General features: G+C 44.0%; 1 protein-coding gene across 1 annotated transcript; it reads right to left on the bottom strand.

Moving 5' to 3' along the window:
• Nucleotides 1–6,748: 6,748 nt before the first annotated feature.
• Nucleotides 6,749–11,647, bottom strand: SPMIP9 (sperm microtubule inner protein 9). Its single transcript, XM_012472912.2, has 4 exons — nucleotides 11,518–11,647; nucleotides 10,644–10,680; nucleotides 9,801–9,893; nucleotides 6,749–7,282 (listed from the first exon to the last, which is right to left on the bottom strand). Exons 2-4 carry the CDS (start codon nucleotides 10,668–10,670, stop codon nucleotides 6,860–6,862), a joined length of 543 nt encoding a protein of 180 aa, XP_012328335.2. The 5' UTR covers nucleotides 10,671–10,680; nucleotides 11,518–11,647; the 3' UTR covers nucleotides 6,749–6,859.
• Between the last annotated feature and the right edge of the window lie 12,317 nt (nucleotides 11,648–23,964).

Genomic DNA, 23,964 nt, shown 5'->3' with positions numbered 1-23,964 from the left:
GTAATCCCAGCTACTCTAGAGGCTGAGGCACAAGAATCCCTTGAACCCAGGAGGTGGACGTTGCAGTGAGCCAAGATCACACCTGGGTGACGGAGTGAGACTGTGTCTCAAAAAAAAATTTTTTAATGAAATACAATATAGCTCACAATGAGCACTCACTATTTGCCAGGGTAAGCACTAGGTGTTCATTCATGAACTCCTCAAAGCCCCCATCTGAAGGATGTAGGAACAAAGGGACTTAGGAACACACAGAGAGAGCAAACTGTTGGGGACATGTTGTCAAGACAGGGTTCTCTAAAGTAGGCTGTGTCAGCTGTCAGCTGGGGGAAAGCAGAAGAAAGGGTTGTTTACAAAAAGTAACAAGGCAGGAGGTGGGAGAGGGATGAGTATGCGTATAGGGCAGGTAGAGATGCGGTTGGAGGGAGGGGTTGCTGCTTCCTGTGAAGGGCCTTAAGCAGTGGGACCCCTGGCATGGCAGTTATACAGGGAGATGATGAATATGTAATCAGATCTGTGTTCTATGATTCTTCTAGGGTTAAAATGGGGAGGACTGAAGGGCGTGTTCCCGATGCCATAGAGGAGGCCTGCTGCAGTGGGATCCGAACGGAGGGCCAAATCCGAAGGAGATTTCTGAGGCAGAATCTCAGGACTTTAGTGGCTGTTTTTCAGACAGAGCCATTTCCTCAGCCTCCTGTGGGAAGGTGCAGCAAGCGCCTCAAAAGCAGCGTGTTGGGGTCTCAACTCAGCCTTCTCTCCTGAGCCTGATCCCTCCCTGGGCTCCCCTACTGCTGTCCTCTCCTGCTCCGGGGGACCCAGGTCATGGCTCACCTTCTTGCTCCGTCCACCTAGGGAACTGGCATGTCATTCTCTGATGGTGTCCAGGCACATCTTTAATCCACTTCATGTGTGAAGCACCTCAACTTGTGCTCAGCCAGGCACACCCCTGGGGAGAGACGGTGATGGTCTCCCCAGAAATGGAAGTTTCCATGGAGGTTTCTGAACATCTTAGATTAAGAACTACTGAAGGATATCTCTGAATCCAGCTGATCTTTAACTTGGACATTAGAGAGCAAGACAACAGTTTCATTAAAGTTTAAGAAGAGGCCGGGTGAGGTGGTTCACGTCTGTAATCTCATCACTTTGGGAGGCTGAGGTGGGTGGATCACCTGAGGTCATGAGTTCAAGACCAGCCTGGCCAACATGACAAACCCCGTTTCTACTAAAATACAAAAAATTAGCCAGGCATGGTGGCATGCATCTGTAATCCCAGCTACTTGGGAGGCTGAGGCAGGAGAATCGCTTAAGCCTGGGAGGCAGAAGTTGCAGTGAGTTGAGATTGTGCCACTGCACTCCAGCCTGGATGACAGAGGAAAACTCCATTTCAATAAATAAATAAATAATTTAAAATAAAGTTTGAGAATAAAACCTTTACTTAGAATAAAGTGACATGCAAGTTATCAAAAATGACTAAAACTCTAGGGTTGGAATCAAATCTGGGATTTAAATTCTGGCTTTGTCACATGTGGACTTGGGCCAGGTGCTTAACCTCCCTGAACCTCCGTTTCTTCATCTGAATATAGGATGAAATAATGTGTGTGGTGTGTGCAACAAGTATGTATTGTTACTAATGTTTTCACCTCAGCTAAAGCATTTCGTAGAAATGCCATGTGTTAAAACCATCAGCTGATCCACACGACCTGTCACTGAAAAGAAATTATTAACAAGCATTGAGAGGTAATAAGCTTTCTTTAGTAGATACTTTCTTTTATAGACATCTTAGAAGGCATGTTACAGATAAAACAGATTCACTAAAGATTGTAACAAGATAGGGAGAAAGGAATGTACTGACCGGGAAGCATTTTACAACTGATGAAGAGATAAAGAGCATTTGAAAAGTTATTCCGCCACACCAGGGATCAAAGAGACTGTACTCTTAACAGTCATCTTCCTTTCTTTTCTTTCTCTTTCATTCTTTCTTCCTTGAGAGTAATAGAGATGATAAGGACACTGAGAATTAACCACTCTCATAAATGGCTAGTAGTAAAGAGGTACATCTTTCTTGTCTTTTCTTCTTTCCTTTTTTTCTTTCCTTTTTTTTCTGCCTCCCTTCCTCCCCCTTTCCTTTTCCTCCCTTCCCTTCCCCTCCCTCTCTCCCATCCTCTCTTCCATCCTCCTTCTCTCCCTCCCTTCCCTTCCTTCCCTCTCCTCCCTCCCTTTCTCTACTCCCTTCCTCCCTCCCTTCCTCCCTCCCTTCCTTCCTTTCTTCCTCCCTCCCTCCCTCCCTTTCTTCCTTCCTTCCTATGTTTTATTGTGGATAATTTCAAACATATCTCAAAGCAGAAAAAGTAGGATCATGAACTTCCAAGGAACCATAACCCAACAAAAATTTTTATTTTGTCACTGATATTGTTTGACCTATTTCCTCCATCGACGCTGTTTGTTTTGCTAGAGCTTTTTAAAAATAAAATTTCAGACATCAACTCTTCAGTTAATATTTCAAAAGAAAATGATCTCTCTCTTTTTTTCTTTTTTTCAGGCGGAATTTCTCTCTTGTTGCCCAGGCTAGAGTGCAATAGCATGATCTTGGCTCACCGCAACCACCACCTCCCAGGTTCAAGTGATTCTCCTACCTCAACCTCCGGAGTAGCTGGGATTACAGGTATGCGCCACCACGCCTGGCTAATTTTGTATTTTGGTAGAGGTGGGGTTTCTCTATGTTGGTCAGGCTGGTCTCAAACTCCCAACCTCGGATGATCCACCTGCCTGGCCTCCCAGAGTACTGAGATGACAGGCGTGAGCCACTGCGCCAGGCCTGAAAATGATCACTAATAGACAATAGATATTTAAACATAACCAAAATTCCCTCATCACACCCAACAAAATTAGTAATCATTCCTTAATATTAAAAATACATCTAATTAGAAAGTGGTAATTAGTAATATCCATCAAGAACATGTTGGTGCATTTTGACCAAATAACTACTCCTTTTCTTTTCTTTTTATTTTTTTTGAGATGAAGTCTCTCTCTGTCACCCAGGCTGGAATGCAATGGTGCAATCTTGGCTCACTGCAACCTCCAAGTCCCAGGTTCAAGCGATTTTCCCTGTCTCAGCCCCTGAATAGCTGGGATTACAGGCGCCTGCCACCACACTTGGCTAATTTTTGTATTTTTAGTAGAGATGAGGTTTTGCCATGTTGGCCAGCCACTGCACCTGGTCAGTCATTTTTTAAATAATAATTTTTAAAAAACAAATCAACCGAGGGGATGCTACAAAGAGATAGAAAGTGGGCATGAAAAAATACCTTAATAAAATGTATTATTGCCTAAAAACAGAAAGCAAAAATAATTACAGAATTTAGGGTGAACTTTGTAAATATGTGTATAAAAGGTCTCACTGGGCACTATCTCAGGCACTGTTCAGTGTTCACTCGTAAGATAGGAGCATTATTAATACCTCTTACAGATGAGAGAATTGATCTTCAGAGAGATTTTCTAGAACATCTCTCAGTTAGTAAATAGTAAATTAGGGCACGGGTGAAGCTTCAGTTTTGTCCGACTCCAAAATCAAGATTTTGGATAGGCACAGTGGCACACGCCTGTAATCCCAGCACTTTGGGAGGCCAAGGTGGGTGGATCATTTGAGGTCAGGAGTTCAAGACTAGCCTGGCTAACATGGCAAAACCCCGTCTCTCCTAAAAATACAAAAATTAGCTGGGCTTGGTGGCATACACTTGTAATCCCAGCTACTTGGGAGGCTGAGGCAGGAGAACCGCTTAAACCTGGGAGGTGGAGGTTACAGTGAGCTGAGATTGTGCCATAACATTCCAGCCTGGGCAACAAAAGCAAAACTCTGTCTCAAAAAAAAAAAACAAAAATCAAGATTTTAACCTTTATCCTGCCATCCTAGGCATCAAAATGTTAGCAGTTATCACTGAGTACTGGGATTTTATAAGTGGTCCCTTTTTCTTCTTTCACACTTTTCTTCACTTTTCAATATTTTCTACCAAAGGCATTATTAATTTTATGTTAGAAAACATATTATCACATTACATATCTAAAATTTCATAATTACAACTAAAGAGGAACATATCTGGAATATGTGCTAGATAAAAGGGCTAATATTGTCAATGTACAAAGAGCTCCCATAAATTGATGAGAATAAATAAAACTCAAGAGAAAAAGAAGGGACTAGAAAACCCAAGGATGAATGATACAGAAAACATTTCAAACCTGGCTAGTAGATGGGTAATTGCAAATTAAAAGCATGTAAGATACCATTTTTCATCTATCAAATTAGCAAAAATTAAAGGTTGATAACATCTATGTACTGGTGAGGAGACAGGAAAAGAGGCACTATCACCACTGCTGTGGGGTGAAGACTGTTGACTCGCCTCTTCCAAACAAATTCTCTTAGTCTCTATTAACACTAAACAGCTATACTGTTTGACCAGCAATTCTACTTGTAAGATTCTGTCTTACAGAAATAAAAACATCAGCCAGGCGCGGTGGCTCACGCTTGTAATCCCAGCACTTTGGGAGGCCAAGGCGGGCGGATCACGAGATCAGGAGTTCGAGACCAGCCTGGCCAATACGGTGAAATCCCATCCCTACTAAAAATACAAAAAAAAAAAAAAAAAATTAGCCAAGCATGGTGGTGTGCACCTGTAGCCCCAGCTACTCGGGAGGTTGAGGCAGAAGAATCACTTGAACCTGGGAGGCAGAGGTTGCGGTGAACTGAGATGGTGCCACTGCACTTCAGCCTGGGCAATAAAACGAGATTCTGTCTCAAAAAAGAAAAATCAATAGGTAAGGATATATGTTCATGAATAGTTATTGCAGCACAATATGTATAGGAAAAATTGGAAACGCGTGACTATCCACTAATAAGGAAATTGTAGTAAATCAATATCCATCAATTCAATGGAATATTAGGCAGTTATTAAAAATAATTATCCCTACAAGTGGGGAGGAAATAAGCATGCAGAGTATTGTGTCCAGCCTGGCTACTCCAGTGTGGCCTACAGTCTTGCAGCATTCGCATCATGCATGTTCTCACTCATCTGTGGAGTCTTTTAAAAAGTTGATCTCATGGAAGTAGAAAATAGAATAGTGGGAGCTTGTTGGAAATGCTGAATCTACACCCCAGAACTACAGAACTAAAACTTACATTTTAGTAAGATTCCCTAGGGGAAACATTGGTGTACGGTATGATCCCAAAACAAAAGATTTCTCACGTACTGTGCAAAGCTGGATAGTCACAACAAAAATCTATCCTCTCCTTCTAAACTAATAAACCCCTCATTCTTAGCTGGGGACATCACCATCCAGAATAAAGATGATACTTCCAGGCCTCCCTTAGGGTTTGGTATGGCCATATAGCTAAGCTCTGACCAAGGGGACAAGACAGTAAGTGAAGAATATCATTTCTGCATTGTGCTCCTCAAAGGAAAATTGTTCTTTTTTCTGCTACCTGAAAAATGTCAACAACTGAATCAGCCACTGTATCAGTCAGCTTGGGCTGCTGTAACAAAATACCACAGACTGGTCAACTAAAACAACAGAAATTTATTTTCTCACAGTTCGGGAGGCTGGAAAGTCCAAGTTCAAGGTCCAGCAGGGTTTGGTCTCTGGTGGGGGCTCTCTTCCTGGCTTGTACACAACTGCCTTCAGAGTGTCCTCCCATGGCCATTCCTCAGTACACACACATGGATAGAGAGATCTCGCTCTCTCTTCCTTTTCTAACAAGGACACCTATTAGAAGAGGTGTCCTACTGGATTAGGGCCCTACTCTTATGACCTCAATTGACCTTAATTACCTCCCAAAAGCTTTATCTCCAAATACAATCACATTGGGGGTTAGAGTTCCAACATATGCATTTGTAGGATACATAATTCAGTCCAAAGCATCTACCTTGGACCTAAAGATAGAAGCCACAACAAACATATTATACCCTCCTAACTGTCTACCTCTGAACTGTTAGGCAAGAGATAAATAATCTAGCATGTTGGTCAAGCCACTGTGTTTTGGTCCTCTTTGTTACAGCAGCTTAACCTATTTCCTCACTGATATATACATATGTTTACATGCATTCCACTGAGCACGAAGAAAAGTATGAAACGGTGTCCTCTAAACTGTGGCCATTCATTGCTACAAGGTAGGAGTGGTGGATAGGGGAAAAGTTATCCAACAGCACCTCAGGTTTTGCACTCACATCCATTATCTAGATGACTGTGGGAAACACGCTTTTTCCCACTTTATAAATAAATGCTTAAAACAGTAAGAATCTTTACAGTAGGACTTTTTTTTTTTTGAGGCTGAGTCTCACTCTGTTGCCCAGGCTGGAGTGCAGTGGCACGATCTTGGCTCACTGCAACCTCTGTCTCCTGGGTTAAAGCGATTCTCATGCCTCAGCCTCCTGAGTAGCTGGGACTACAGGTTTGAGCCACCACACCCAGCTAATTTTTATATTTCTAGTAGAGACGGGGTTTTACCATGTTGGCCAGGCTGGTCTTGAACTCCTGACCTCAGATGATCCACCCACCTTGGCCTCCCAAAGTGCTGGGATTATGGGTGTGAGCCACCGTGCCTGACCAGGACTCTTAATTATAATGAAACATGACACAAATTTCAGTTCTAAATACACACTGATTTCCCCTCCTTCCCTCACTTCCTCCCTCCGAAATGGGCATGCTTTAGCCCAGGGCAGGCCAGGGAGGGAGGTAGAATGAGCAGGTCCCAGGGTCCCAGTGAAGTTGGAACATCTTTCCAGTTTTATTTTCAGTTCTCTTCTCTGTACTCCAAGGGCATACGATTTCCACATGCCCTTGGAAGAGGCCTTGGAAGGTATTTTCATCCTTCCTACTGGTAAAATGGCATCAAGGGTCCCCACCGGTTCACGATGGGGACCTTGCCTGTATGGTGATGAGGACAGGGACACCCCGGCAGTAGCAGGTAGCCTTTGCCCATCTCTGCAGCAGGCTGGTGTTTGGGATCCAGAAGGCACGGAAAGTCAGCACTCCGGAAGACCTGGTTGGGGTCACTCTGAGCCAGGTTCAGATCATGGGAAGCTGGATATGCGAAATGGCAGGTGCTGGTGAACTTATACTTGTCCTCCTTTGTGGCCTCATGGTCCTGTGATGGGAAGAAGCCGGGGAGCCCTAAGTCTCTGGCAGTCATGTGGGGTCTTTTGAAGGCCAGGTATCCATCCGTTAGCTTGGGGTTGGGGTTGGGGATGGGCCTATAAAACTCTTTGTCGCGGAGTTGAGCATCGAGCTTTGCCTGCTGTGGAAACAAATCACACATGAGTGGAGGGGTGACAGAGACGAGAGACAGTGTAGCTTTTCTTGGAAGCATCCAAGACAGAGCCCATCCTTCTTTATTTTTTAAAAACTTTAAATTAGTCCTTGAATGGTAATATATACAACAGAGAAAATACTGAAATTACGTGAAAGAGTTTATAGTAAAAAGATAGTCTCTTTTCCACTCTCCTCCTCCCACAGTTTCCAGCTCCAGAGACAACCACTGCTATCAGTGCTTTTTGTATCTTTCTAGAAATATTTTATACGCATATAAACACGTATGTGTTTATCTTCCTCCCTTGGTTTGTACACAAATGATGAATATTCCATTCCACACTTTGCTTCCATTAAATAACTTCTCAGAAATTGATCCATCTTTGTTTGTTTAGATCTTTTTTTTAGTGGAGAAATCTCAGGACAGGAAAAGATTTTTAAGCAATCTTGAAAAGAAAAAATGATAAAGGAAAAAACTGATAAATCTAACTATATTAAACATAAGAAATTGAGACCAGGTGCAGTAGCTCACACCTGTAATCCCACCAGTTTGGGAGGCCAAGGCAGGCAGATCACCTGAGGTCAGGAGTTCGAGACCAGACTGACCAACATGGAGACACTTCATCTCTACTAAAAATACAAAATTAGCCAGGCGTGGTGGCAGGTGCCTGTAATGCCAGCTACTCAGGAGACTGAGGCAGGAGAATTGCTTGAACCAGGGAGGCAGAGGTTGCAGTGAGCCGAGATTGCACCACTGCACTTCAGCCTAAAAAACAAGAGAGAAACTCCCATCTCAAATAAAAAAAAGAAAACAAACAAACAAAAAAAGAATTCACATTCCCTGAAAAATTTAGTGCAAAGACAAACTACAAACTGGAGAAGAGTTTATCCACATATAACATATGTAACTGAGAAATGAAAAATGCTTAGGGCCAGGCATGGTGGCCCACGCCTGTAATCCCAGCACTTTGGGAGGCTGAGGCAGGTGGATCACTTGAGGTCAGGAGTTCTAGACCAGCCTTGCCAACATGGGGAAACCTCATCTGTACTAAAAATACAAAATTTTGCTGGGTGTAGTGGTGCATGCCTGCAATCCCAGCTACTTGGGAGGCTGAGGCAGGAGAATCGCTTGAACCTGGAAGGCGGAAGTTGCAGTGAGCTGAGATCTCACCGCTGCACTCCGGCTTGGGTAACAGAGCCAGATTCTGTCGCAAAAAAAAAAAAGAAAGGAAAAATGCTTAGAATATTTTTTAAAACTCCTACAAATTAATAGTAATAAAAAAAGACAAGCAATCCAGTAGAAAAATGAGCAAAATACATGAACAGACATTTTATAGAACAAATCTCCATCAACAAATGAAAAGGTGTCCAACCTCATTAACAGTAAATGAAAAGAAAATTATGACCATAGGAAAATATGATTTTGCACCCACCAAATTGGCAAAAATTAAGATGTCTGCTAATACCAAGCAATGGCAAGATTGCAGAGCAACAGAAGTAACCATCTCCAGCTGGCTATAATGTAAATTGGTGCAACCACTTTGGAAAACAGTGATTTTACCTAATAAAGACAAACAATTCCCCTCCTGGGATGGATAAACTCTTAAACATTAGGACGTGCCTCATCTCATTTTCAGTGCAGCATTTGGGAGTGGGAAGAGTAGGAATAAAGCACCCAAATGTCCACCAACAAGAAGAGACAGATACAGAAAAGACAAATACAGTATGCTGTGGCATATTCATGCAATGTAACACTATGCAGGAGAAAATGAATAATATGCAGTAATGTTCGGCAAAAAGTGACAAAGTTCAAAAAGGCAAAACCAAACAACTTGTTTGAAGGGATATATACATACAAGGTCAAATGAGTTTTTAGAAAAGCACACGGGGAATTTCGTTTTGTTTTGTTTTTGGAACCAGAGTCTTTCTCCACCACACAGGTTCAAGTGATTCTTATGTCTCAGCCTCCCAAGCAGCTGAGAATACAAGCATGCACCAACATACCAGGCTAATTTTTGTATTTTTTAAAGAGATGGAATTTTGCCATGTCAGCCAGGCTGGTCTCGAACTCCTGGCCTTCCAAAATGCTAGTATTACAGGCGTGAGCCACCACACCTGGCCTACAAGGGAATGATTAACCACTTCTGGGGATGGGAGGAGGGGTAAGTTTGTGGGCCACCCAAGAGGCTCTAAGGTACTGCTAATGTTGACGTGCCATGTTTTAAGCTGTCTGTAATGGTTACATCGGTGTTTGCTTTATCAGTATTACTTAACCTTTAAATGTGTATTATTTACAATCTTTTGTATGCACGACATATTTGATGTACATTTGAAAACATCCACACACGTACATGCACGTGCACATAAAAGACCTCTAAGTCACATCTCCTGGCATTGAGTATTGTTCTAACAAGTGCCCAAATGTCCACATTTGTAATACAAATGAAGCAATAGAGAGGATTTCAGTGGACAGTTGATTGAATGAAAGGACTTGCATGGCTTCCTACCTCTTGCAGCGTGACCCTGGAGTATTTGTGCTTCCCATAGGGCTGATAGTCGACCATGTGGGAGCTTTGGTATACGTCTAAATCCACAGAGTCCTAAAGCACAAGGAGAATACAAGACAAGAGAATCCCTCTTGGCACTCCTTCTCTTAAAGCCATTCATGACTTCTTGCTGTTTGTAGGACAAAGACCAACTTTGGGCCTGACATTCAGAGCCCAAAGGATCTGGTTGTGACCCACTCTGACCATCTCACCACCTCCCTGCCCTCTCTACTCCAGCCTCACTTTCTCCCACTCACATGGGCTGGCATGTGCTCTTTCCTATCTCCTAATGAAAATGCAAGTTGCCTATCACAGACTAGCAAACTCCTACCTATCCTCCAAGACCCAGACTAAATGTCACTTTCCCAAAACATCTCGCCCATTCTTTTATTCTCTACCTCCCAAGAGTTAAATCCTTTCCTTTTCCTTACAACCCTCCACAACAGCACTTACAGAGTACACTGTGATGGATTTAATGAAGTACATTACATCAGGTTTAGTGTACTTACACATCTCTGCAGTCCCAAAGCCCAGCACAGTGGCTGGCACACTGTGAGTGCCAAATAAGTGCATGCTGAGTAAATAACTGAACCCCTAGAAAATTATAAAGAAGAGAACTCAGTTCTCTTCTTCTTCTTGTACAAAAACAAACAAAAAACACCAAAAACAAAAGAAAAAAAAACCCCAAAACTATCGTTCCAGAAAGATGAGCACAGGGAGCCACAAGAAGCCGGCCCTTCCAGGGGCTTGCTGAGGCTACCCAACCCTGAGACAGTCACAGGGGACAGAAACCACATCACTCACCTGTCCCGGGTATGTCACACGTGCCATGGCAAAAGACCTAGACACAGACAAGTTGTTTAGCCCTGCTCTTCCAGACAAGGGAAGTAGCCACTATCTTCAAGCTGTGCCAACCAAGCATGACTGTCCCAGCTTTCTTAGCCTACTCCTCCCCACCTTCCCTGGGCTCCCACCCTGCATGTCACTCCATCATCAACGGGCTGGTGGTGATACCAGGGTCCCTGGGACAAAGGAACTGGAGCAGGACTCAGGAGGAATGCGGGCTGTTTAAAAGATCACATTTACTGATCAGGTTTACTGTTTGAGAGGTAAATCTGATCTTAGGGCAAGTGATGTTCTGGAAAATGTTTGACAACCATGTTTCTGGGGAAAATAGGCCCTGGGTTTATAGCATCTGTCAATTTCTATGGTGTAAACATTCCTATCATGGCTCACTTCAGGCCATTGACATAATGTCACTGGCACTGAATTGCACAGATATGCACAGGATGGGCTCTTGTGAGCCAGTATGAACTGGCTGTAGCTCACGGGTTCTTGTGAACCTCAGTACTCCTCTTGGATAGAGGAAGGCCCAGGCCTGGGACTCAGAGCCACCTTGATTCAGGAGGGGAGTATCCAAGGTGAAGAAAGTTGCAAGGCTCTGCATTCCCAGTTGAACAACAGTAGTTTATAGGCCTAACCCTGACCCTCCCTTCCAGCCCTAAAGTCCTAGGGAGGCCTCACTGCCCAGAGCCCTTGTGTGCATGGGCCCCTAGAGCCTTGATGGGTACTCCAATGCATTCCCTGGGAAACCTCCCCTAAGCCCCACTCCCTCAGCAGACTATGGCCCAGCAGGGTGGACCTCAGCCAACTTCTGTGTCCCCTCCCTTTTGCTCACAGACAGCTTCTCTCCTAGGACTGGGGACCAGCTGCTATGCAGACAGAGCCTACCCCTTCTGCCAGGGCAAGACGGCGCTCCTGCCCACCCACCTCCAGGTGCCCTTGCCACATGGAGAGTCCTGCTGCTGCGTCCCACTGCCACGCCTGTCTTTGAGTTGAGCCCTGACCTGTCATTGTGAGGTGGGTGGCTGCTCAGGCTGCCTGCAGGTCAGTTCCCCTGTTCCCGGTTCACCAGAGCCAACAGGAATCCCGGCAGCATTGGAAGGTCTTGGGGACCAATGCTTTCCGATACTCTACAGAATCTTTCTATTCCTAGGAGAGGAAGGTAAATAGAACCCGTGTGGTTTATAACATCAGACTGTGTGTGACTAAATCCACCTCATACCATAGCTTGTCCCCACAGGCCTCTGCTGCCTGAAAGCATGGCTCAAAACTGTCAAAATGTCATACTTTTTGACATTCATGGTGTGTGGCTTTGTAGAGAAACAAGTGTTGGTGAGGACGTGGAGAAATTAAAACCATATGATTTTGTAATTCTACTTGTAGTTATAAGTCAAAAATAATTGGAAGCAGGGACTCAAATGGAAACGTATACACCAATGTTCACAATAGCCAAAAGGTAGAAAAACTCAAATGTCCATCAAAGATGAATGGGTGTGGTATATATGTACAATGGAATATTATTCAGCCTTAAAAGGGAGGCCAGGCGTGGTGGCTCATGCCTGTAATCCCAGCACTTTTGGAAGCCAAAGTGGCCAAATCACGAGGTCGGGAGTTCCAGACCAGCCTGGCTAACATGGTGAAACCCTGCCTCTACTAAAAATACGAAAATTACCCAGGCGTGGTGGTACACGCCTGTAGTCCCAGCTACTTGGGAGGCTGAGGCAGGAGAATCACTTCAACCCAGAAGGTGGAGGTTGCAGTGAGCCAAGATCATACCACTGCACTCCAGCCTGCATGACAGAGCGAGACTCCATCTCAAAAAAAAAATAAAAAAATAAAAATAAAGGAAGGCAATCTTGACACACGCTACAGCATAGATAAACTTTGATACATACAGCATAGATAAAAAGACAAATGCAGGATGATTCCACTTGTGTGAGGTACCTAGGGAAGTACAATTTATAGAGATAGAAAGTAGAATAATGGTTGCCAGAGACTGAGGAGAGGAATGGGAAGTTATTGTTTAATGGGTATGAAGTTTCTGTTTCAGAAGATTAAAAAAAGTTCTGGGAATGGATGGTGGTGATGGTTGCCCATTGTGAATGTACTTAACGCCACTGAATTATGCACATAAAAGTGATTATAATGGTAAACTTTGTTATATATATGGAATTTTATATATATTTATATATATTTTATATTTTATGTAATTTTTTTCTTTTTTGTTTTTTCTTTTTGTCAGCACCAACTTGCTGCATATTTTATGTAATTTGTATATACATATGTATACTTAATTTTATATGTTATATATAATATTAAACATTTTATATGTTATATGTTATATTATATATATAATTTTAATAATCCACCTCCTTTAATGGTCACCTCCTCCATGAAGCTTTCCTTGACCTCACTAGCTATCACCATAGACTCATCTATCCAGCCAGTATTTACTGAGCACTTAGTTTGTGTTTGGGCATGCTTCTGAACTTTATAGATTCAAGAGTGACCAAAATAGATGGAAGTCTCTGCTTACATTCTGGTGATATGAAAACACAGAGAAAACACAATAATAAGCCAGTCACCCTCCATTAGATAGAGCAAATAAGCATGGTGATACACAAGAGAATGACTAGTGGGTTTTTAGATGGGAGGTCCAAGAAGATCTCTCTGAGAGAGCGGTGTTACAGTAGAGATCTGAAGCATGAGGAAGAACCAGCCATGCAAAGACCTGGAGGATAAGGGGTTCCAGACACAGCAATCAGCTAGTACAAAGCCTAAAGGCAGTAACCACTGAGAACAAGAAGAACCAGCCATGTCCCTAGAAAGGACTGAATGATGGGAAAGGTCAAGCGATTGAGCCAGCTAGGATCTCCAACGTTCCTCTTCTTTCTTTAATGGAGTGCCAACTTCCCCTCAGAGAACTATTGCTTGCCTTTCTTTGGTTTGAGTGTGTCCACAGAATTCACATGTTGGAAATTTGGTCCCTAGCATGGCAGTGTTGGGACTTTAAGATTTGATTAAATGGTTAAGAGGCATTAATGCTGCTCTCTTGAGACTGCATTAATTCTCACCATAGTGAGTGAGTTATTGCTCTCTCAGGACTGGATTAGTTACCCCAAGAGCTAGTTGTTATAAAGTGAGGCTGCCCCTCACATTTCGTGAATTTTGCATGCACTCACTTGCCCTCCCACTTTTGTACCATGTTATGATGTGGTATGAAAGTCCCTTCCAGAAGCTGCTGCCATACCCTTGAACTTCCCAGCCTCCAAAACCATGAGCCAAATAAACTTCTGGGTTTTGCTGGTGTTGTTTATTGAGATGGAGTCTTGTTCTGTTGCCCAGGCTGGAATGTGCAGAGGTGCAATCTTGGCTCACTGAAACCTCCGCCTCTCGGGTTCAAGCTATCCTCCCACCACCTCAGCCTCCTGAGTAGCTAGGATTACAGGCATGCGCCGCCATGCCTGACTAACTTTTTTGTATTTTTAGTAGAGATGGGCTTTTACCATGTTAGCCAGGCTGGTCTCAAACTCCTGAACTCAAGTGATCTGCCCACTTCGGCCTCCCAAAGTGCTAGGATTACAGGCGTGAGCCACCACACCCAAACTTAAACTTCTGTTTTTTATAAATTAGTCTGTGGTGTTCTGTTATAGCAAAAAAAAAAATGAGGGCCGGGTGCAGTGGCTCAAGCCTCCAATCCCAGCACTTTGGGAGGCCGAGGCGGGTGGATCACGAGGTCAAGAGATCGAGAACATCCTGGTCAATATGGTGAAACCCCGTCTCTACTAAAAATACAAAAAGTTAGCTGGGCATAGTGGCAGGAGAATTGCCTGAACCCAAAAGGCGGAGGTTGAGGTGAGCCAAGATCACTCCATTGCACTCCAGCCTGGGTAACAAGAGCAAAACTCCATCTCAAAAAAAAAAAAAAAAAAAAGGACTAAGACACGCCCCTTTAGGGATCACATGGTGTGGGTGGTGCAGATCCTACTCCAACTCTAAATGGTCATGTTACCACTAGAATATTCCACTCTCTAGGCCACAGTGATTGATTGTGGGCAGTGATAGGGAGAGGCTCACGATCCACGCTGGGCTGATGAGTGCCATCCCTAGCTCTTGGGAAGGAATAGCTGAAACAGCAGGTACCTAGAACCATGTGAGCCTGAAGCTGCCTGAAGCCACTGTGCAGAGAAAGCCAGGCCAATAATAAAATCAGCACAAAGAAAAGAATACCCAAGAGACAGAAACAGCAACAGCACTTTGACTAACACATATAACCATGCCTGAAGCTGGACCTACATCTACACGTCACAGTTTCTGTGAGCCAGTACATTCCTTTTCTTGCTAAAGCCATCAGGGTTGGAGGGCTCACATAGTTATTTCTCCTAACTAACTGTAGGATTCTTGAGGGAAAGAGCTGGTTCTCACATTTTATTCCTCAGTGCACTGTCACTTAAGGGTGGGGATTTAAGAAGTGCTTGTGAATTAAACAAAACTAAAGAGATGGCAAAGGCTAAGGCAAAGAACAGAGTGACAACAGGGATGAGAGTGGAGAGGGAAGCTGGGGCGTAGCAAGTGATTTTTGTGCCCCAAGTACGTATTTTTCCTAAAAATATTACGAAGTACATTTTGGAGTCCTGAATTCAAATTCTGATATTTACTATCCTCATGTCCTTGGGTAAATTATGTAAGATTAATAAAAGGCAGTTTGATCATCTGTGAAACAGAGGTAACACATACCTGAAAAGATTGTAGGAAGTCAACAGATATGTCTGTGAAGGTGCTTGGTGTTCTTCATACCAATATTTGCCCATATTTTCTGAGTTCATCATCTGAGTTTTCTGTATGTTAGGCATTGTGCAAGGGCCTGGAATTATGGTAATGAAGTAGAACAGAAATGATCTCTGCCCTTACGAAGTTACAGTATGATGGCAGATAAATATGGAAATAGTCACACAAGTCAGTCTTTCATTACAATTTTAACAAGTGCCACGAAGGAGAAATGTGGAGTATCAGAGGTTGGTCCAGAGAAGAACTGCCTCAAGTAATGACATTTTAGCTCAGTTCTAAAGGGGAAGGAGAGTTCTGTTCACTGCCCTGCGGCAGGAAATAGATTTCCCACGTGTAGGACAGAAGCCGCTCTGCTAGAGCAGAGCCACGAGGGACAAGGGCAGCTCCAGGTGAGGCTGGAGAGGGGGGTACTACCTCATCAAGCAAGGTATAGTAAGAACCTTGACTTTATCCTTTGCAAGCCACTGGATGATGATGGTGATGTCTGGGACAGTTTGATGAGGTGGCAGTAAATAGGAAGAGAAGTGAGCAGGTTTAAGAGATGTTAGGAGCTGGGTGCGGTGGCTCACGCCTGCAATCCCAGCACTTTGGGAAGCTGAGGTGGGTGGATCAAGAGGTCAGGCATTTGAGACCAGCCTGGCCAACATGGTGAAACCCCATCTCTACTAAAAATACCAAAAAAAGAAGAGAAAGAGAGATGTTAAGAAAGTAGACCACATAGGATTTAATCATTAACAGGAAGTGGCAGTGGCAAGACAGAGTAGGGTCAAAAAGATTCCCAGATTTCTCAAATAAGCCATTGGAGCTTGATGGTCCTTTGATGAGGTGGGAGAGGCAGAAGAGGCATCTGTTTGGGAAATGCTATGGTTTGAATATTTGCCCCTCCAAAGCTCATGTTGAAATTTAATCCTCTATGCTGCAGGATTGAGAGGTGGGGACTTTAAGAGGTGACTGGGTCATCCCGGCTCTTCATGGATTAATGAGTTATCATGGGAGGGCAACTGGTATCTTTATAAGACGAGGGAGAGACCTGAGCAAGCAGGTTAGTATGCTCAGCCCCCTCACCAGGTGATGCTGTGCTCGCTCTGGGACTCTGCAGAGTCCCCACCAGCAAGAAGGCTGTCATATAACTGTGAGAAACAAATTACTTTTCTTTATTAATTACCCAGATTTTTTTTTCATTTTTAATTAGCCAGTTTCAAGTATTCTGTTATATGCAACAGAAAATGGACTAATACCAGGAATAAATCTATGCATGCAGTTGGGGTCATATTCCAGTTGTGGAGCCTGTGTGGTTTCCAAGAAGAGGTGAGTAAACACACGGGCAGAAGGATTTATGATTCAGAGAAGAAAGTTCTGAACATGTTATATACTCTGGAATTGCCAATGATATAGGTGGCACTTGAAGCTCACAGGAAGGATGGACAATATCCCTAATTTGGACACTGTAACCTCCCAAGTAGCCCTGCAGAGCAACGCTGCCCTGACACTAAAAGGCATTCTGTGCCTCCCAAATGGAGCGTTCAAGGGCAACAAGAGGGAAATCAGTCCAGAAGGATGATAAGGTCACTGGCACTTGCGCTCAGGCCTTGCTGGTCCATGTACTTGGGCCTCTTTTTGGCCCCCTTTGGTGCCACCTTCACTGCAGTCAGGTTTCTGCAGAATCTCCTGGCTTCAGTGCCAATGCAGCAACATTAGTGCAACCACCTGCAGGAGGGGCTGGGCCCTCAGCTCAGCCTCCCACTGGTTATGGCAGTGTGGACAAGTGACTTCACTCCCAGGAGCTCAGGGCCCTCCTCACTGAGACTGAAATCCTCAGTGCCGCACAGGTTTGCTCCACCCCAGACTACTATGTGGTTACTGCGCTTGAGTAAGCTTGCCCTGAAACATTGCAAAACGGCATGTTGTACCCATTCTTAAGCTTTTACAAAGCAATACATGTGATTTTTCTGAAGCTCAAAACGGTAAATTTTTTCATGGTTCTCATTGTCTCCTTTAGCAGCAGGCAAGGGAGCATCTTTCCTACATTTGTAAGAGATGGAAAGTACCCAGAAAGTAAATCCTGCTTTTGTTTTGTTTAAAGTTTAAATCACATACAAATTTTGTGTTCAAATTGTGTAAGGTAAGATAAACCAAATTATATTATTTTAAAAAACACTTAAAAGAAATAGAGTATTTCTAGAAGCACGGTTATGTTAAAATAAAGGTTAAAGGATACAAAAAAGCGTGTGGACAAGATCCAATAAACAGGTTATACAAAGTAGGGGGCACATGAAAGGCCCTCAACAAGCATCATTCCTCCTTCTCCCCTGCGACCTCCAGTGAGGATATTCACCTCCAAATCTACATATCCATATTGAAAAAATAGACCAATACATATACCACAGGGTTGGATGTGAAAACTAAAGAAGAAAATATCAATTACTCCCCACCTAGTCTGGTATACTGTAGGAGTTTAATTATTGTAACCTTCATTCATTCGACAGAAGTAGGAACGAGAACATTCCAAAAGTCATCTGAAAGTGACTCCCACATCTCCCACCATAGCCTGGAGAGAGCTGGGCCCCAAGTTTCTGCCTATGCAAATTCAGCATGTTAATATTGTTAAATCACAGGAGGAAATTCTTCTCCCCAATCAGAAGCCCTTGAGTTCCTCCAGGCTTATATTAAAGGGATTACAATCCATTTCCTTCCTAATACGGCTAATGCGCTATGGGAAGCCCTCAGGCCAGGGATTAAAGCATTTATGCCTTTAATTAGGAGCAACCCTTCCCTTAGAGCCAGAAACACAAACAGCAAGTCGACACTACAAAGGCCTCCTCCCCAGCGCAGTGGGGATATTGCTCCCTCTCCAGGAGCCTGGAGCCTCGGAGAGCTTAGCAAACACTGCCTTTCCCAAATGAGATATCTTAGGCAGGAGGGCCCTCATCAGAAATAGAAACCCCTTCACCTGAAGAACAAACAAACAAAAAACAGATCTTGAGTTAATTCGGGATCAGCCCCCCCCCCCCCGCCCCCCGCACAGCGGGGAAGGCGAGAGGAATCCACTCCGTTAAGAGGCTCTGTGGAATTAGCACATCTCCAGGAGGGGTGGGGGACGCTGATTGTCCCACCGCTGCAAACACACTGGATCATTAGGTTTCAAGTGGATGGCTCTGAAAATTAAGATGTGACTGTGCTCCAGAGAGGTCTGTCCCCAACCAGATGCCTTCAGGAGCCCCTCACACAGGGTCTGTCATCCTTTTCCACTCTAGATTCATAGACACTAGCTGGGTCACCTAGAATAGGGTTTCTCCTCCAAGGGCAGCCCAATGACGCTCTTCTTCAGAGTCCCCTGGTATACATATTAAAATCCAGATTTGTGCCGCCACACTTGTGTCAGAATCTCTGGGAAATGAGGCCATCCCTGGACTTTTAATAAGCTTTATTGGAGATTCTATGATTCTTAAGCATGGGGAGGAGGACCATGGCTGGGCCACTCCCACTGTTTATAAAGGAGGGAACTGAGGCCCAGAATTTTCCAGGGATGGACAGAGGCAGACAGCCAATCAGGGCCCAGTCTGGGATGTTTTTGGGGTGGTGGATGTGTACAGTACCTGAGAAATGATACCAAAAGAACGTGTGAAATTGTTAAACTGAGATAAGAACTTGGGACCTTTTGCTTCATTTGTTCAACACACAAATATTGACTGTCTTAGGTGAGCAAGGCATGGTGCTAGATGCTGTGTGTATGTGAGTGTGTGTGTGTGGGGGGGGTCATAGGAAAGAAGGTGTTGGTGGATGATGATAAAAGATGAAAAACACTGTGTTCCTACCATCCAGCACGTTACACACTGGGAGGGAAAGGAAGCAGGGAGTATCCAAAGAAAGCACAGGCAGAGAAGTGCAGAGGCAGGCCAGGATCATATGGTGTGGAGGGAGACTGAAGAAATGGCAGAGAACAGGTTGCGCTGAAGTCAAGTGTTAGATGAGGAGCATCCTTCTCTTGTCCAAATTTGGTCCACACTTGAAGCCGCAGCCACTCCCTGACTTTTGGTGGGAACTACTTCCTGACTGCTCATGCTCACCCACAGCCCTTTTCTCTGAACACTTATGACACTTCAGCAAATATTTGTCACCTAGTTTATGCCACATCTTTGTTTAGTTGTGCTTTTTTACTTCCCCCTCCAAAAATAAAGATTTGAACTGCCTTTTTCCTCTTGACTTCCTCTGAGCCTGCTAGACCCTCAATAATGTTCTTTGATTGTATAAGGAATATCTAAAATTCAGGCTGGAGGGAAGCCGAGGCGAGTGGATCACGAGGTCAGGAATTCAAAATCAACCTGGCCAAGATGGTGAAATCTTGTCTCTACTAAAAATACAAAAATTAGCCAGGCGTGGTGGTGGGCACTTCTAATCCCAGCTACTCGGGAGGTAGAGGCAGAGGCAGAGAATTTCTTGACCCTGGGAGGTGGAGGTTGCAGCGAGCTGAGATTGCGCCACTGCACTCCAGTCTGGGTGACAGAATAACACTCGGTCTCAAAAGAAAAAAAAAAAGTCAGGCTGGAAAGGCAGGAAGGAACTGTACAATGGAGACTCTGTGGTGCTGGACTTTCATGGGGGAGACTGAATGCAGAGAGGAAAAAGTTTTAAAGTCAGATGACTTTGCATGTGAACTCAGCTTTACAACTTACAAACTGTGTGTCTTTGGGTAAGTTACTGACATTCTCTCTTCAGTTTCCTTCTGAAGTGGTAAAGTAGGACTAAAAATGCCTGTCCTGCAGGAGAATAAAGCAAAACCCTGAGAATACCCTGCCCAGCCCAATTCCTAATGGACAGTGCATGCTCAATAAATGAGAGTGAGCATGGAACATGTCACTCAACAGTAACATGATGAAAGGGACCTTTCAAGAAGACCTGTGTTGGGGAGGTATGCAGCACAGAGAGAAAAGAAGAGAATACAGAAGAAATGATGGCCGGGCACGGTGGCTCATGCCTGTAATCCCAGCACTTTGGGAGGCTGAGGCAGGTGGATCACCTTAGGTCAGGCATTCAAGACCAGCCTGACCAATATGGTAAAACCCTGTCTCTACTAAAAATACAAAAAATTAGCTGGGCATCGCAGCATGCGCCTGTAGTCCCAGCTATTTGGGAGGCTGAGACAGAAGAATTGCTTGAACCCGGGAGGCGGAGGTTGCAGTGAGCTGTGATTGCACCACTGCACTCCAGCCTGGGTAACAGAGCGAGACTCCATCACAGAAAAGAAGAAATGACAACAGCCAGAGGCTCCTACAACTGCCCAGGCACTTGAGAATTGACTGGACATTCAGTACTAACGGTAACAACAGAGCAATCCTCTGTGCTGGGTACTGTCCTGACAGCTTTATGTGAATTTGCTTCACTTAATCGTTACCCTAGGTCGGGCACAGTGGCTCACTCCCAGCACTTTGGGAGGCCGAGGCAAGTGGATCACCTGAGGTCAGGAGTTCCAGACTAGCCTGGCCAACATGGTGAAACCCCATCTCTACTAAAAATGCAAAAGTAGTGTGATGTGGGGATGCATGCCTGTAATCCCAGCTACTTGGAAGGCTGAGGCAGGAGAATCACCTGAACCCAGGAGGTGAAGTTTGCAGTGAGCCAAGATCGCACCATTGCACTCCAGCCTGGGTAACAAGAACAAAACTCTGTCTCAAAAAAAATTAGCTGGGTGTGGTGGCACACACCTATAATCTCAGCTGCTCCAGAGGCTGAGGCAGGAGAATCGCTTGAACCTGGGAAGTGGAGGCTGCAGTGAGCTGAGATTGCGCCACTGCACTCCAGCCTAATAGACAGAGCGAGATTCCATCTCAAAAAAAAAAAAAAAAAAAAAAAAAAAGCACAGACACACACACACAAACCAAAAAAAAAAAAAACATCATCCTAACTGTACAATATAGGTCCTTTTCATTCTTCTTATTTTGTAAGTAAGGAAAATGAAACACAGAAAGATATGTGTATTAGGGTTCCCCAGAGAAACAGAACCTGTGTATGTATATGCATACATATACATATACATCTATACATACATACATGGAGAGAGAGAGAGATTTATTATAGGAATTGGCTCACATGATTACAGAGTTTAAGAAGCCCCACACTTTGCCATCAATAAGCTAGAAAATCAGGTAAACTGGTAGTGTAATTCAGTCTGAGTCTGAAGGCCTGAGAACGAGAAGCACCCATGTGGATGGGACAGGAGAAGACAGATGTCTCAGCTTGAACAAATGTGCCCTTTTGCTGCTTTTTTGTTCTATTTAGGTCCCCAGTGGATTGGATGATACCTGCCCACATTGAGAATATTAATCATCTGTACTTGGTCTACCAATTCAAATGCTAATCTCTTCCAGAAATGCCCCCAGAGACATACCCAGAAATAGTGTTTTACCAGCTATCTGGGCATCTCGTAGCCCAGGCAAGCTGACACATAAAATTAGCCATCACAGTAAGTAATTTGCTCAGGTTCACACACAGTTAAGAGGTGACCAGAGCAGTATTCCAGCCTCAGCCACCTGGAGTCAGAGTTCACACTTTCAACCACAATGCCTATGGCCTCTGCTTATCTGGTGAGAAAGAGGTGGGGTCTAAAGAGGGCAATCTATACGCTGGAATTTGGGGGATGGTTTTTATTTTAAACAATTTCTAAAACATTCTAATAGAAAAGTGGCTCCTGATGTGGACGCTCTGGTGTTCTCCTATTGAGCATAAACAACTTCACAGAGCGTCAATATCAGACAAGACCATTGTGACCATGATGGATGAAGACAAAAACAAGACTCCTCTATAACCATGTCTCAACACAGACAAAACATGAACACTGTCTAAGACAGACACAAAAATTACCAAAAACTTCCCTATGCAGCCTAGTGGTAACTGCTGCTTCCTTAGCCTTGACTTATTCCTCCTGCCTGATAGATGAGAACTATTAAGCCGGGTATGGTGGCTCATGCCTGTAATCCTAGCACTTAGGGAGGCTGAGGCAAGCATATCAACTGAGGTCAGAAGTTTGAGACCAGCCTGGCCAACATGGCAAAACCCCATCTCTACGAAAAATACAAAAATTAGCCAGTCGTGGTGGTGGGCGCCTGTAATCTCAGCTACTCAGGAGTCTGAGGCAGGAGAATTGCTTGAACCTGGGGGCTGGAGGTTGCAGTGAGCCGAGATCGCACCACTTCACTCCAGCCTGGGTGAAAGAGCGAGACTCCATCTCAAAAAAATAAAATTAAATTTAAAAAAATAAGATCAGAGTTACATCTGCTTCTGACAGCATATAATCCAGAGCAAAATCTGACTTTCTTGAACCACCCTCCAAATCACCTGATACAAGGTTAAATCCTAAAATAGATTTTTTTTTTTGACACAAGGTTTTACTCTGTCACCCAGGCTGAGTGCTATAGTGCAATCATGGCTTACTACAGCCTCAACCTCTTACGCTCAGGCAATCCTCTCACCTCAGCCTCCTGAGTAGCTGGGACCATAGGTGTATGCCACCATGCCCAGCTAATTTTTGTATTTTCTGTAGAGGCAGGGTTTTGCCGTGTTGCCCAAGTTGGTCTCTAACTCCTGGGCTCAAGCAATCCGCCAGCCTCAGCCTCCCAAAGTGCTGAGATTATAGGCATGACCCACTGTCCCCGGCCTATTATAGATACTTAATTTATTTATTTATTTTGAGATGTACAGCCTAGAGTGCAGTGACTTGATCTTGTCTCACTGCAACCACCACCTCCCAGGTTCAAGCGATTCTCCTGCCTCAGCCTCCCAACTAGCTGGGATTACAGGTGCTTCCACCACACCCAGCTAATTTTTGTGTTTTTAGTAGAGACAGGGTTGCACCATGTTTGGCCAGGCTGGTCTTGAACTCCTGACCTCACGATCTGCTCACCTCGGCCTCCCAAAGTGCTGGGATTACAGGTGTGAGCCATGATGCCCAGCCCAATTATAGACATTTTCTAACACACCATTCTAAAAGCTTCCCATTGTGTGTGCTCTCTCTATTTGCTACTAGAAATAAGCTCAATTTGTTCAATTCCAGGTGGATCCCTCATGATCTTTGAATGGAAGTCACTGACATCCTACTGAACATCCCAGTGTTTCAGTATCCAATCTGTTTCTCAGACTGCCTCTCTCAGTAAGAGGGAGTCTCTCTCAACTGTCATTGAAAATGGTTTCAACCACAGCATAGCCTGACAATGATGTGGTTGGTGACAGAGGTTATTTTTAAAATATTTAATTTTTAAAATAGTAAGCTTTCTTTATTAAGAAAATGTATGATTTGAAGGTTCTGAACACTTCATGTCTCATCTATGTCATGTAATTCGATCCCACAGTCATAGAATAGAAAGAAGCTAATAATCAGGATGAATTTTTAAAATAGTTTCTGAGTCTTACGGAAAAAAAATGAAGCTTGTCTGAACAAGAAAATAAAACCAATTAAGAATTGCAGTCTCTCTACCAGTCCCTGTGCTAGACATGGCAACTG

The sequence above is a fragment of the Aotus nancymaae genome, unplaced genomic scaffold (assembly GCF_030222135.1).
Source record: "Aotus nancymaae isolate 86718 unplaced genomic scaffold, 86718_ANA_hifiasm-v0.15.2.pri h1tg000017l, whole genome shotgun sequence".
Lineage (NCBI taxonomy): Eukaryota > Metazoa > Chordata > Mammalia > Primates > Aotidae > Aotus > Aotus nancymaae.
The sequence above is the reverse complement of the archived record's forward strand: the minus strand, read 5'-3'. Positions and strand labels throughout refer to the sequence as shown.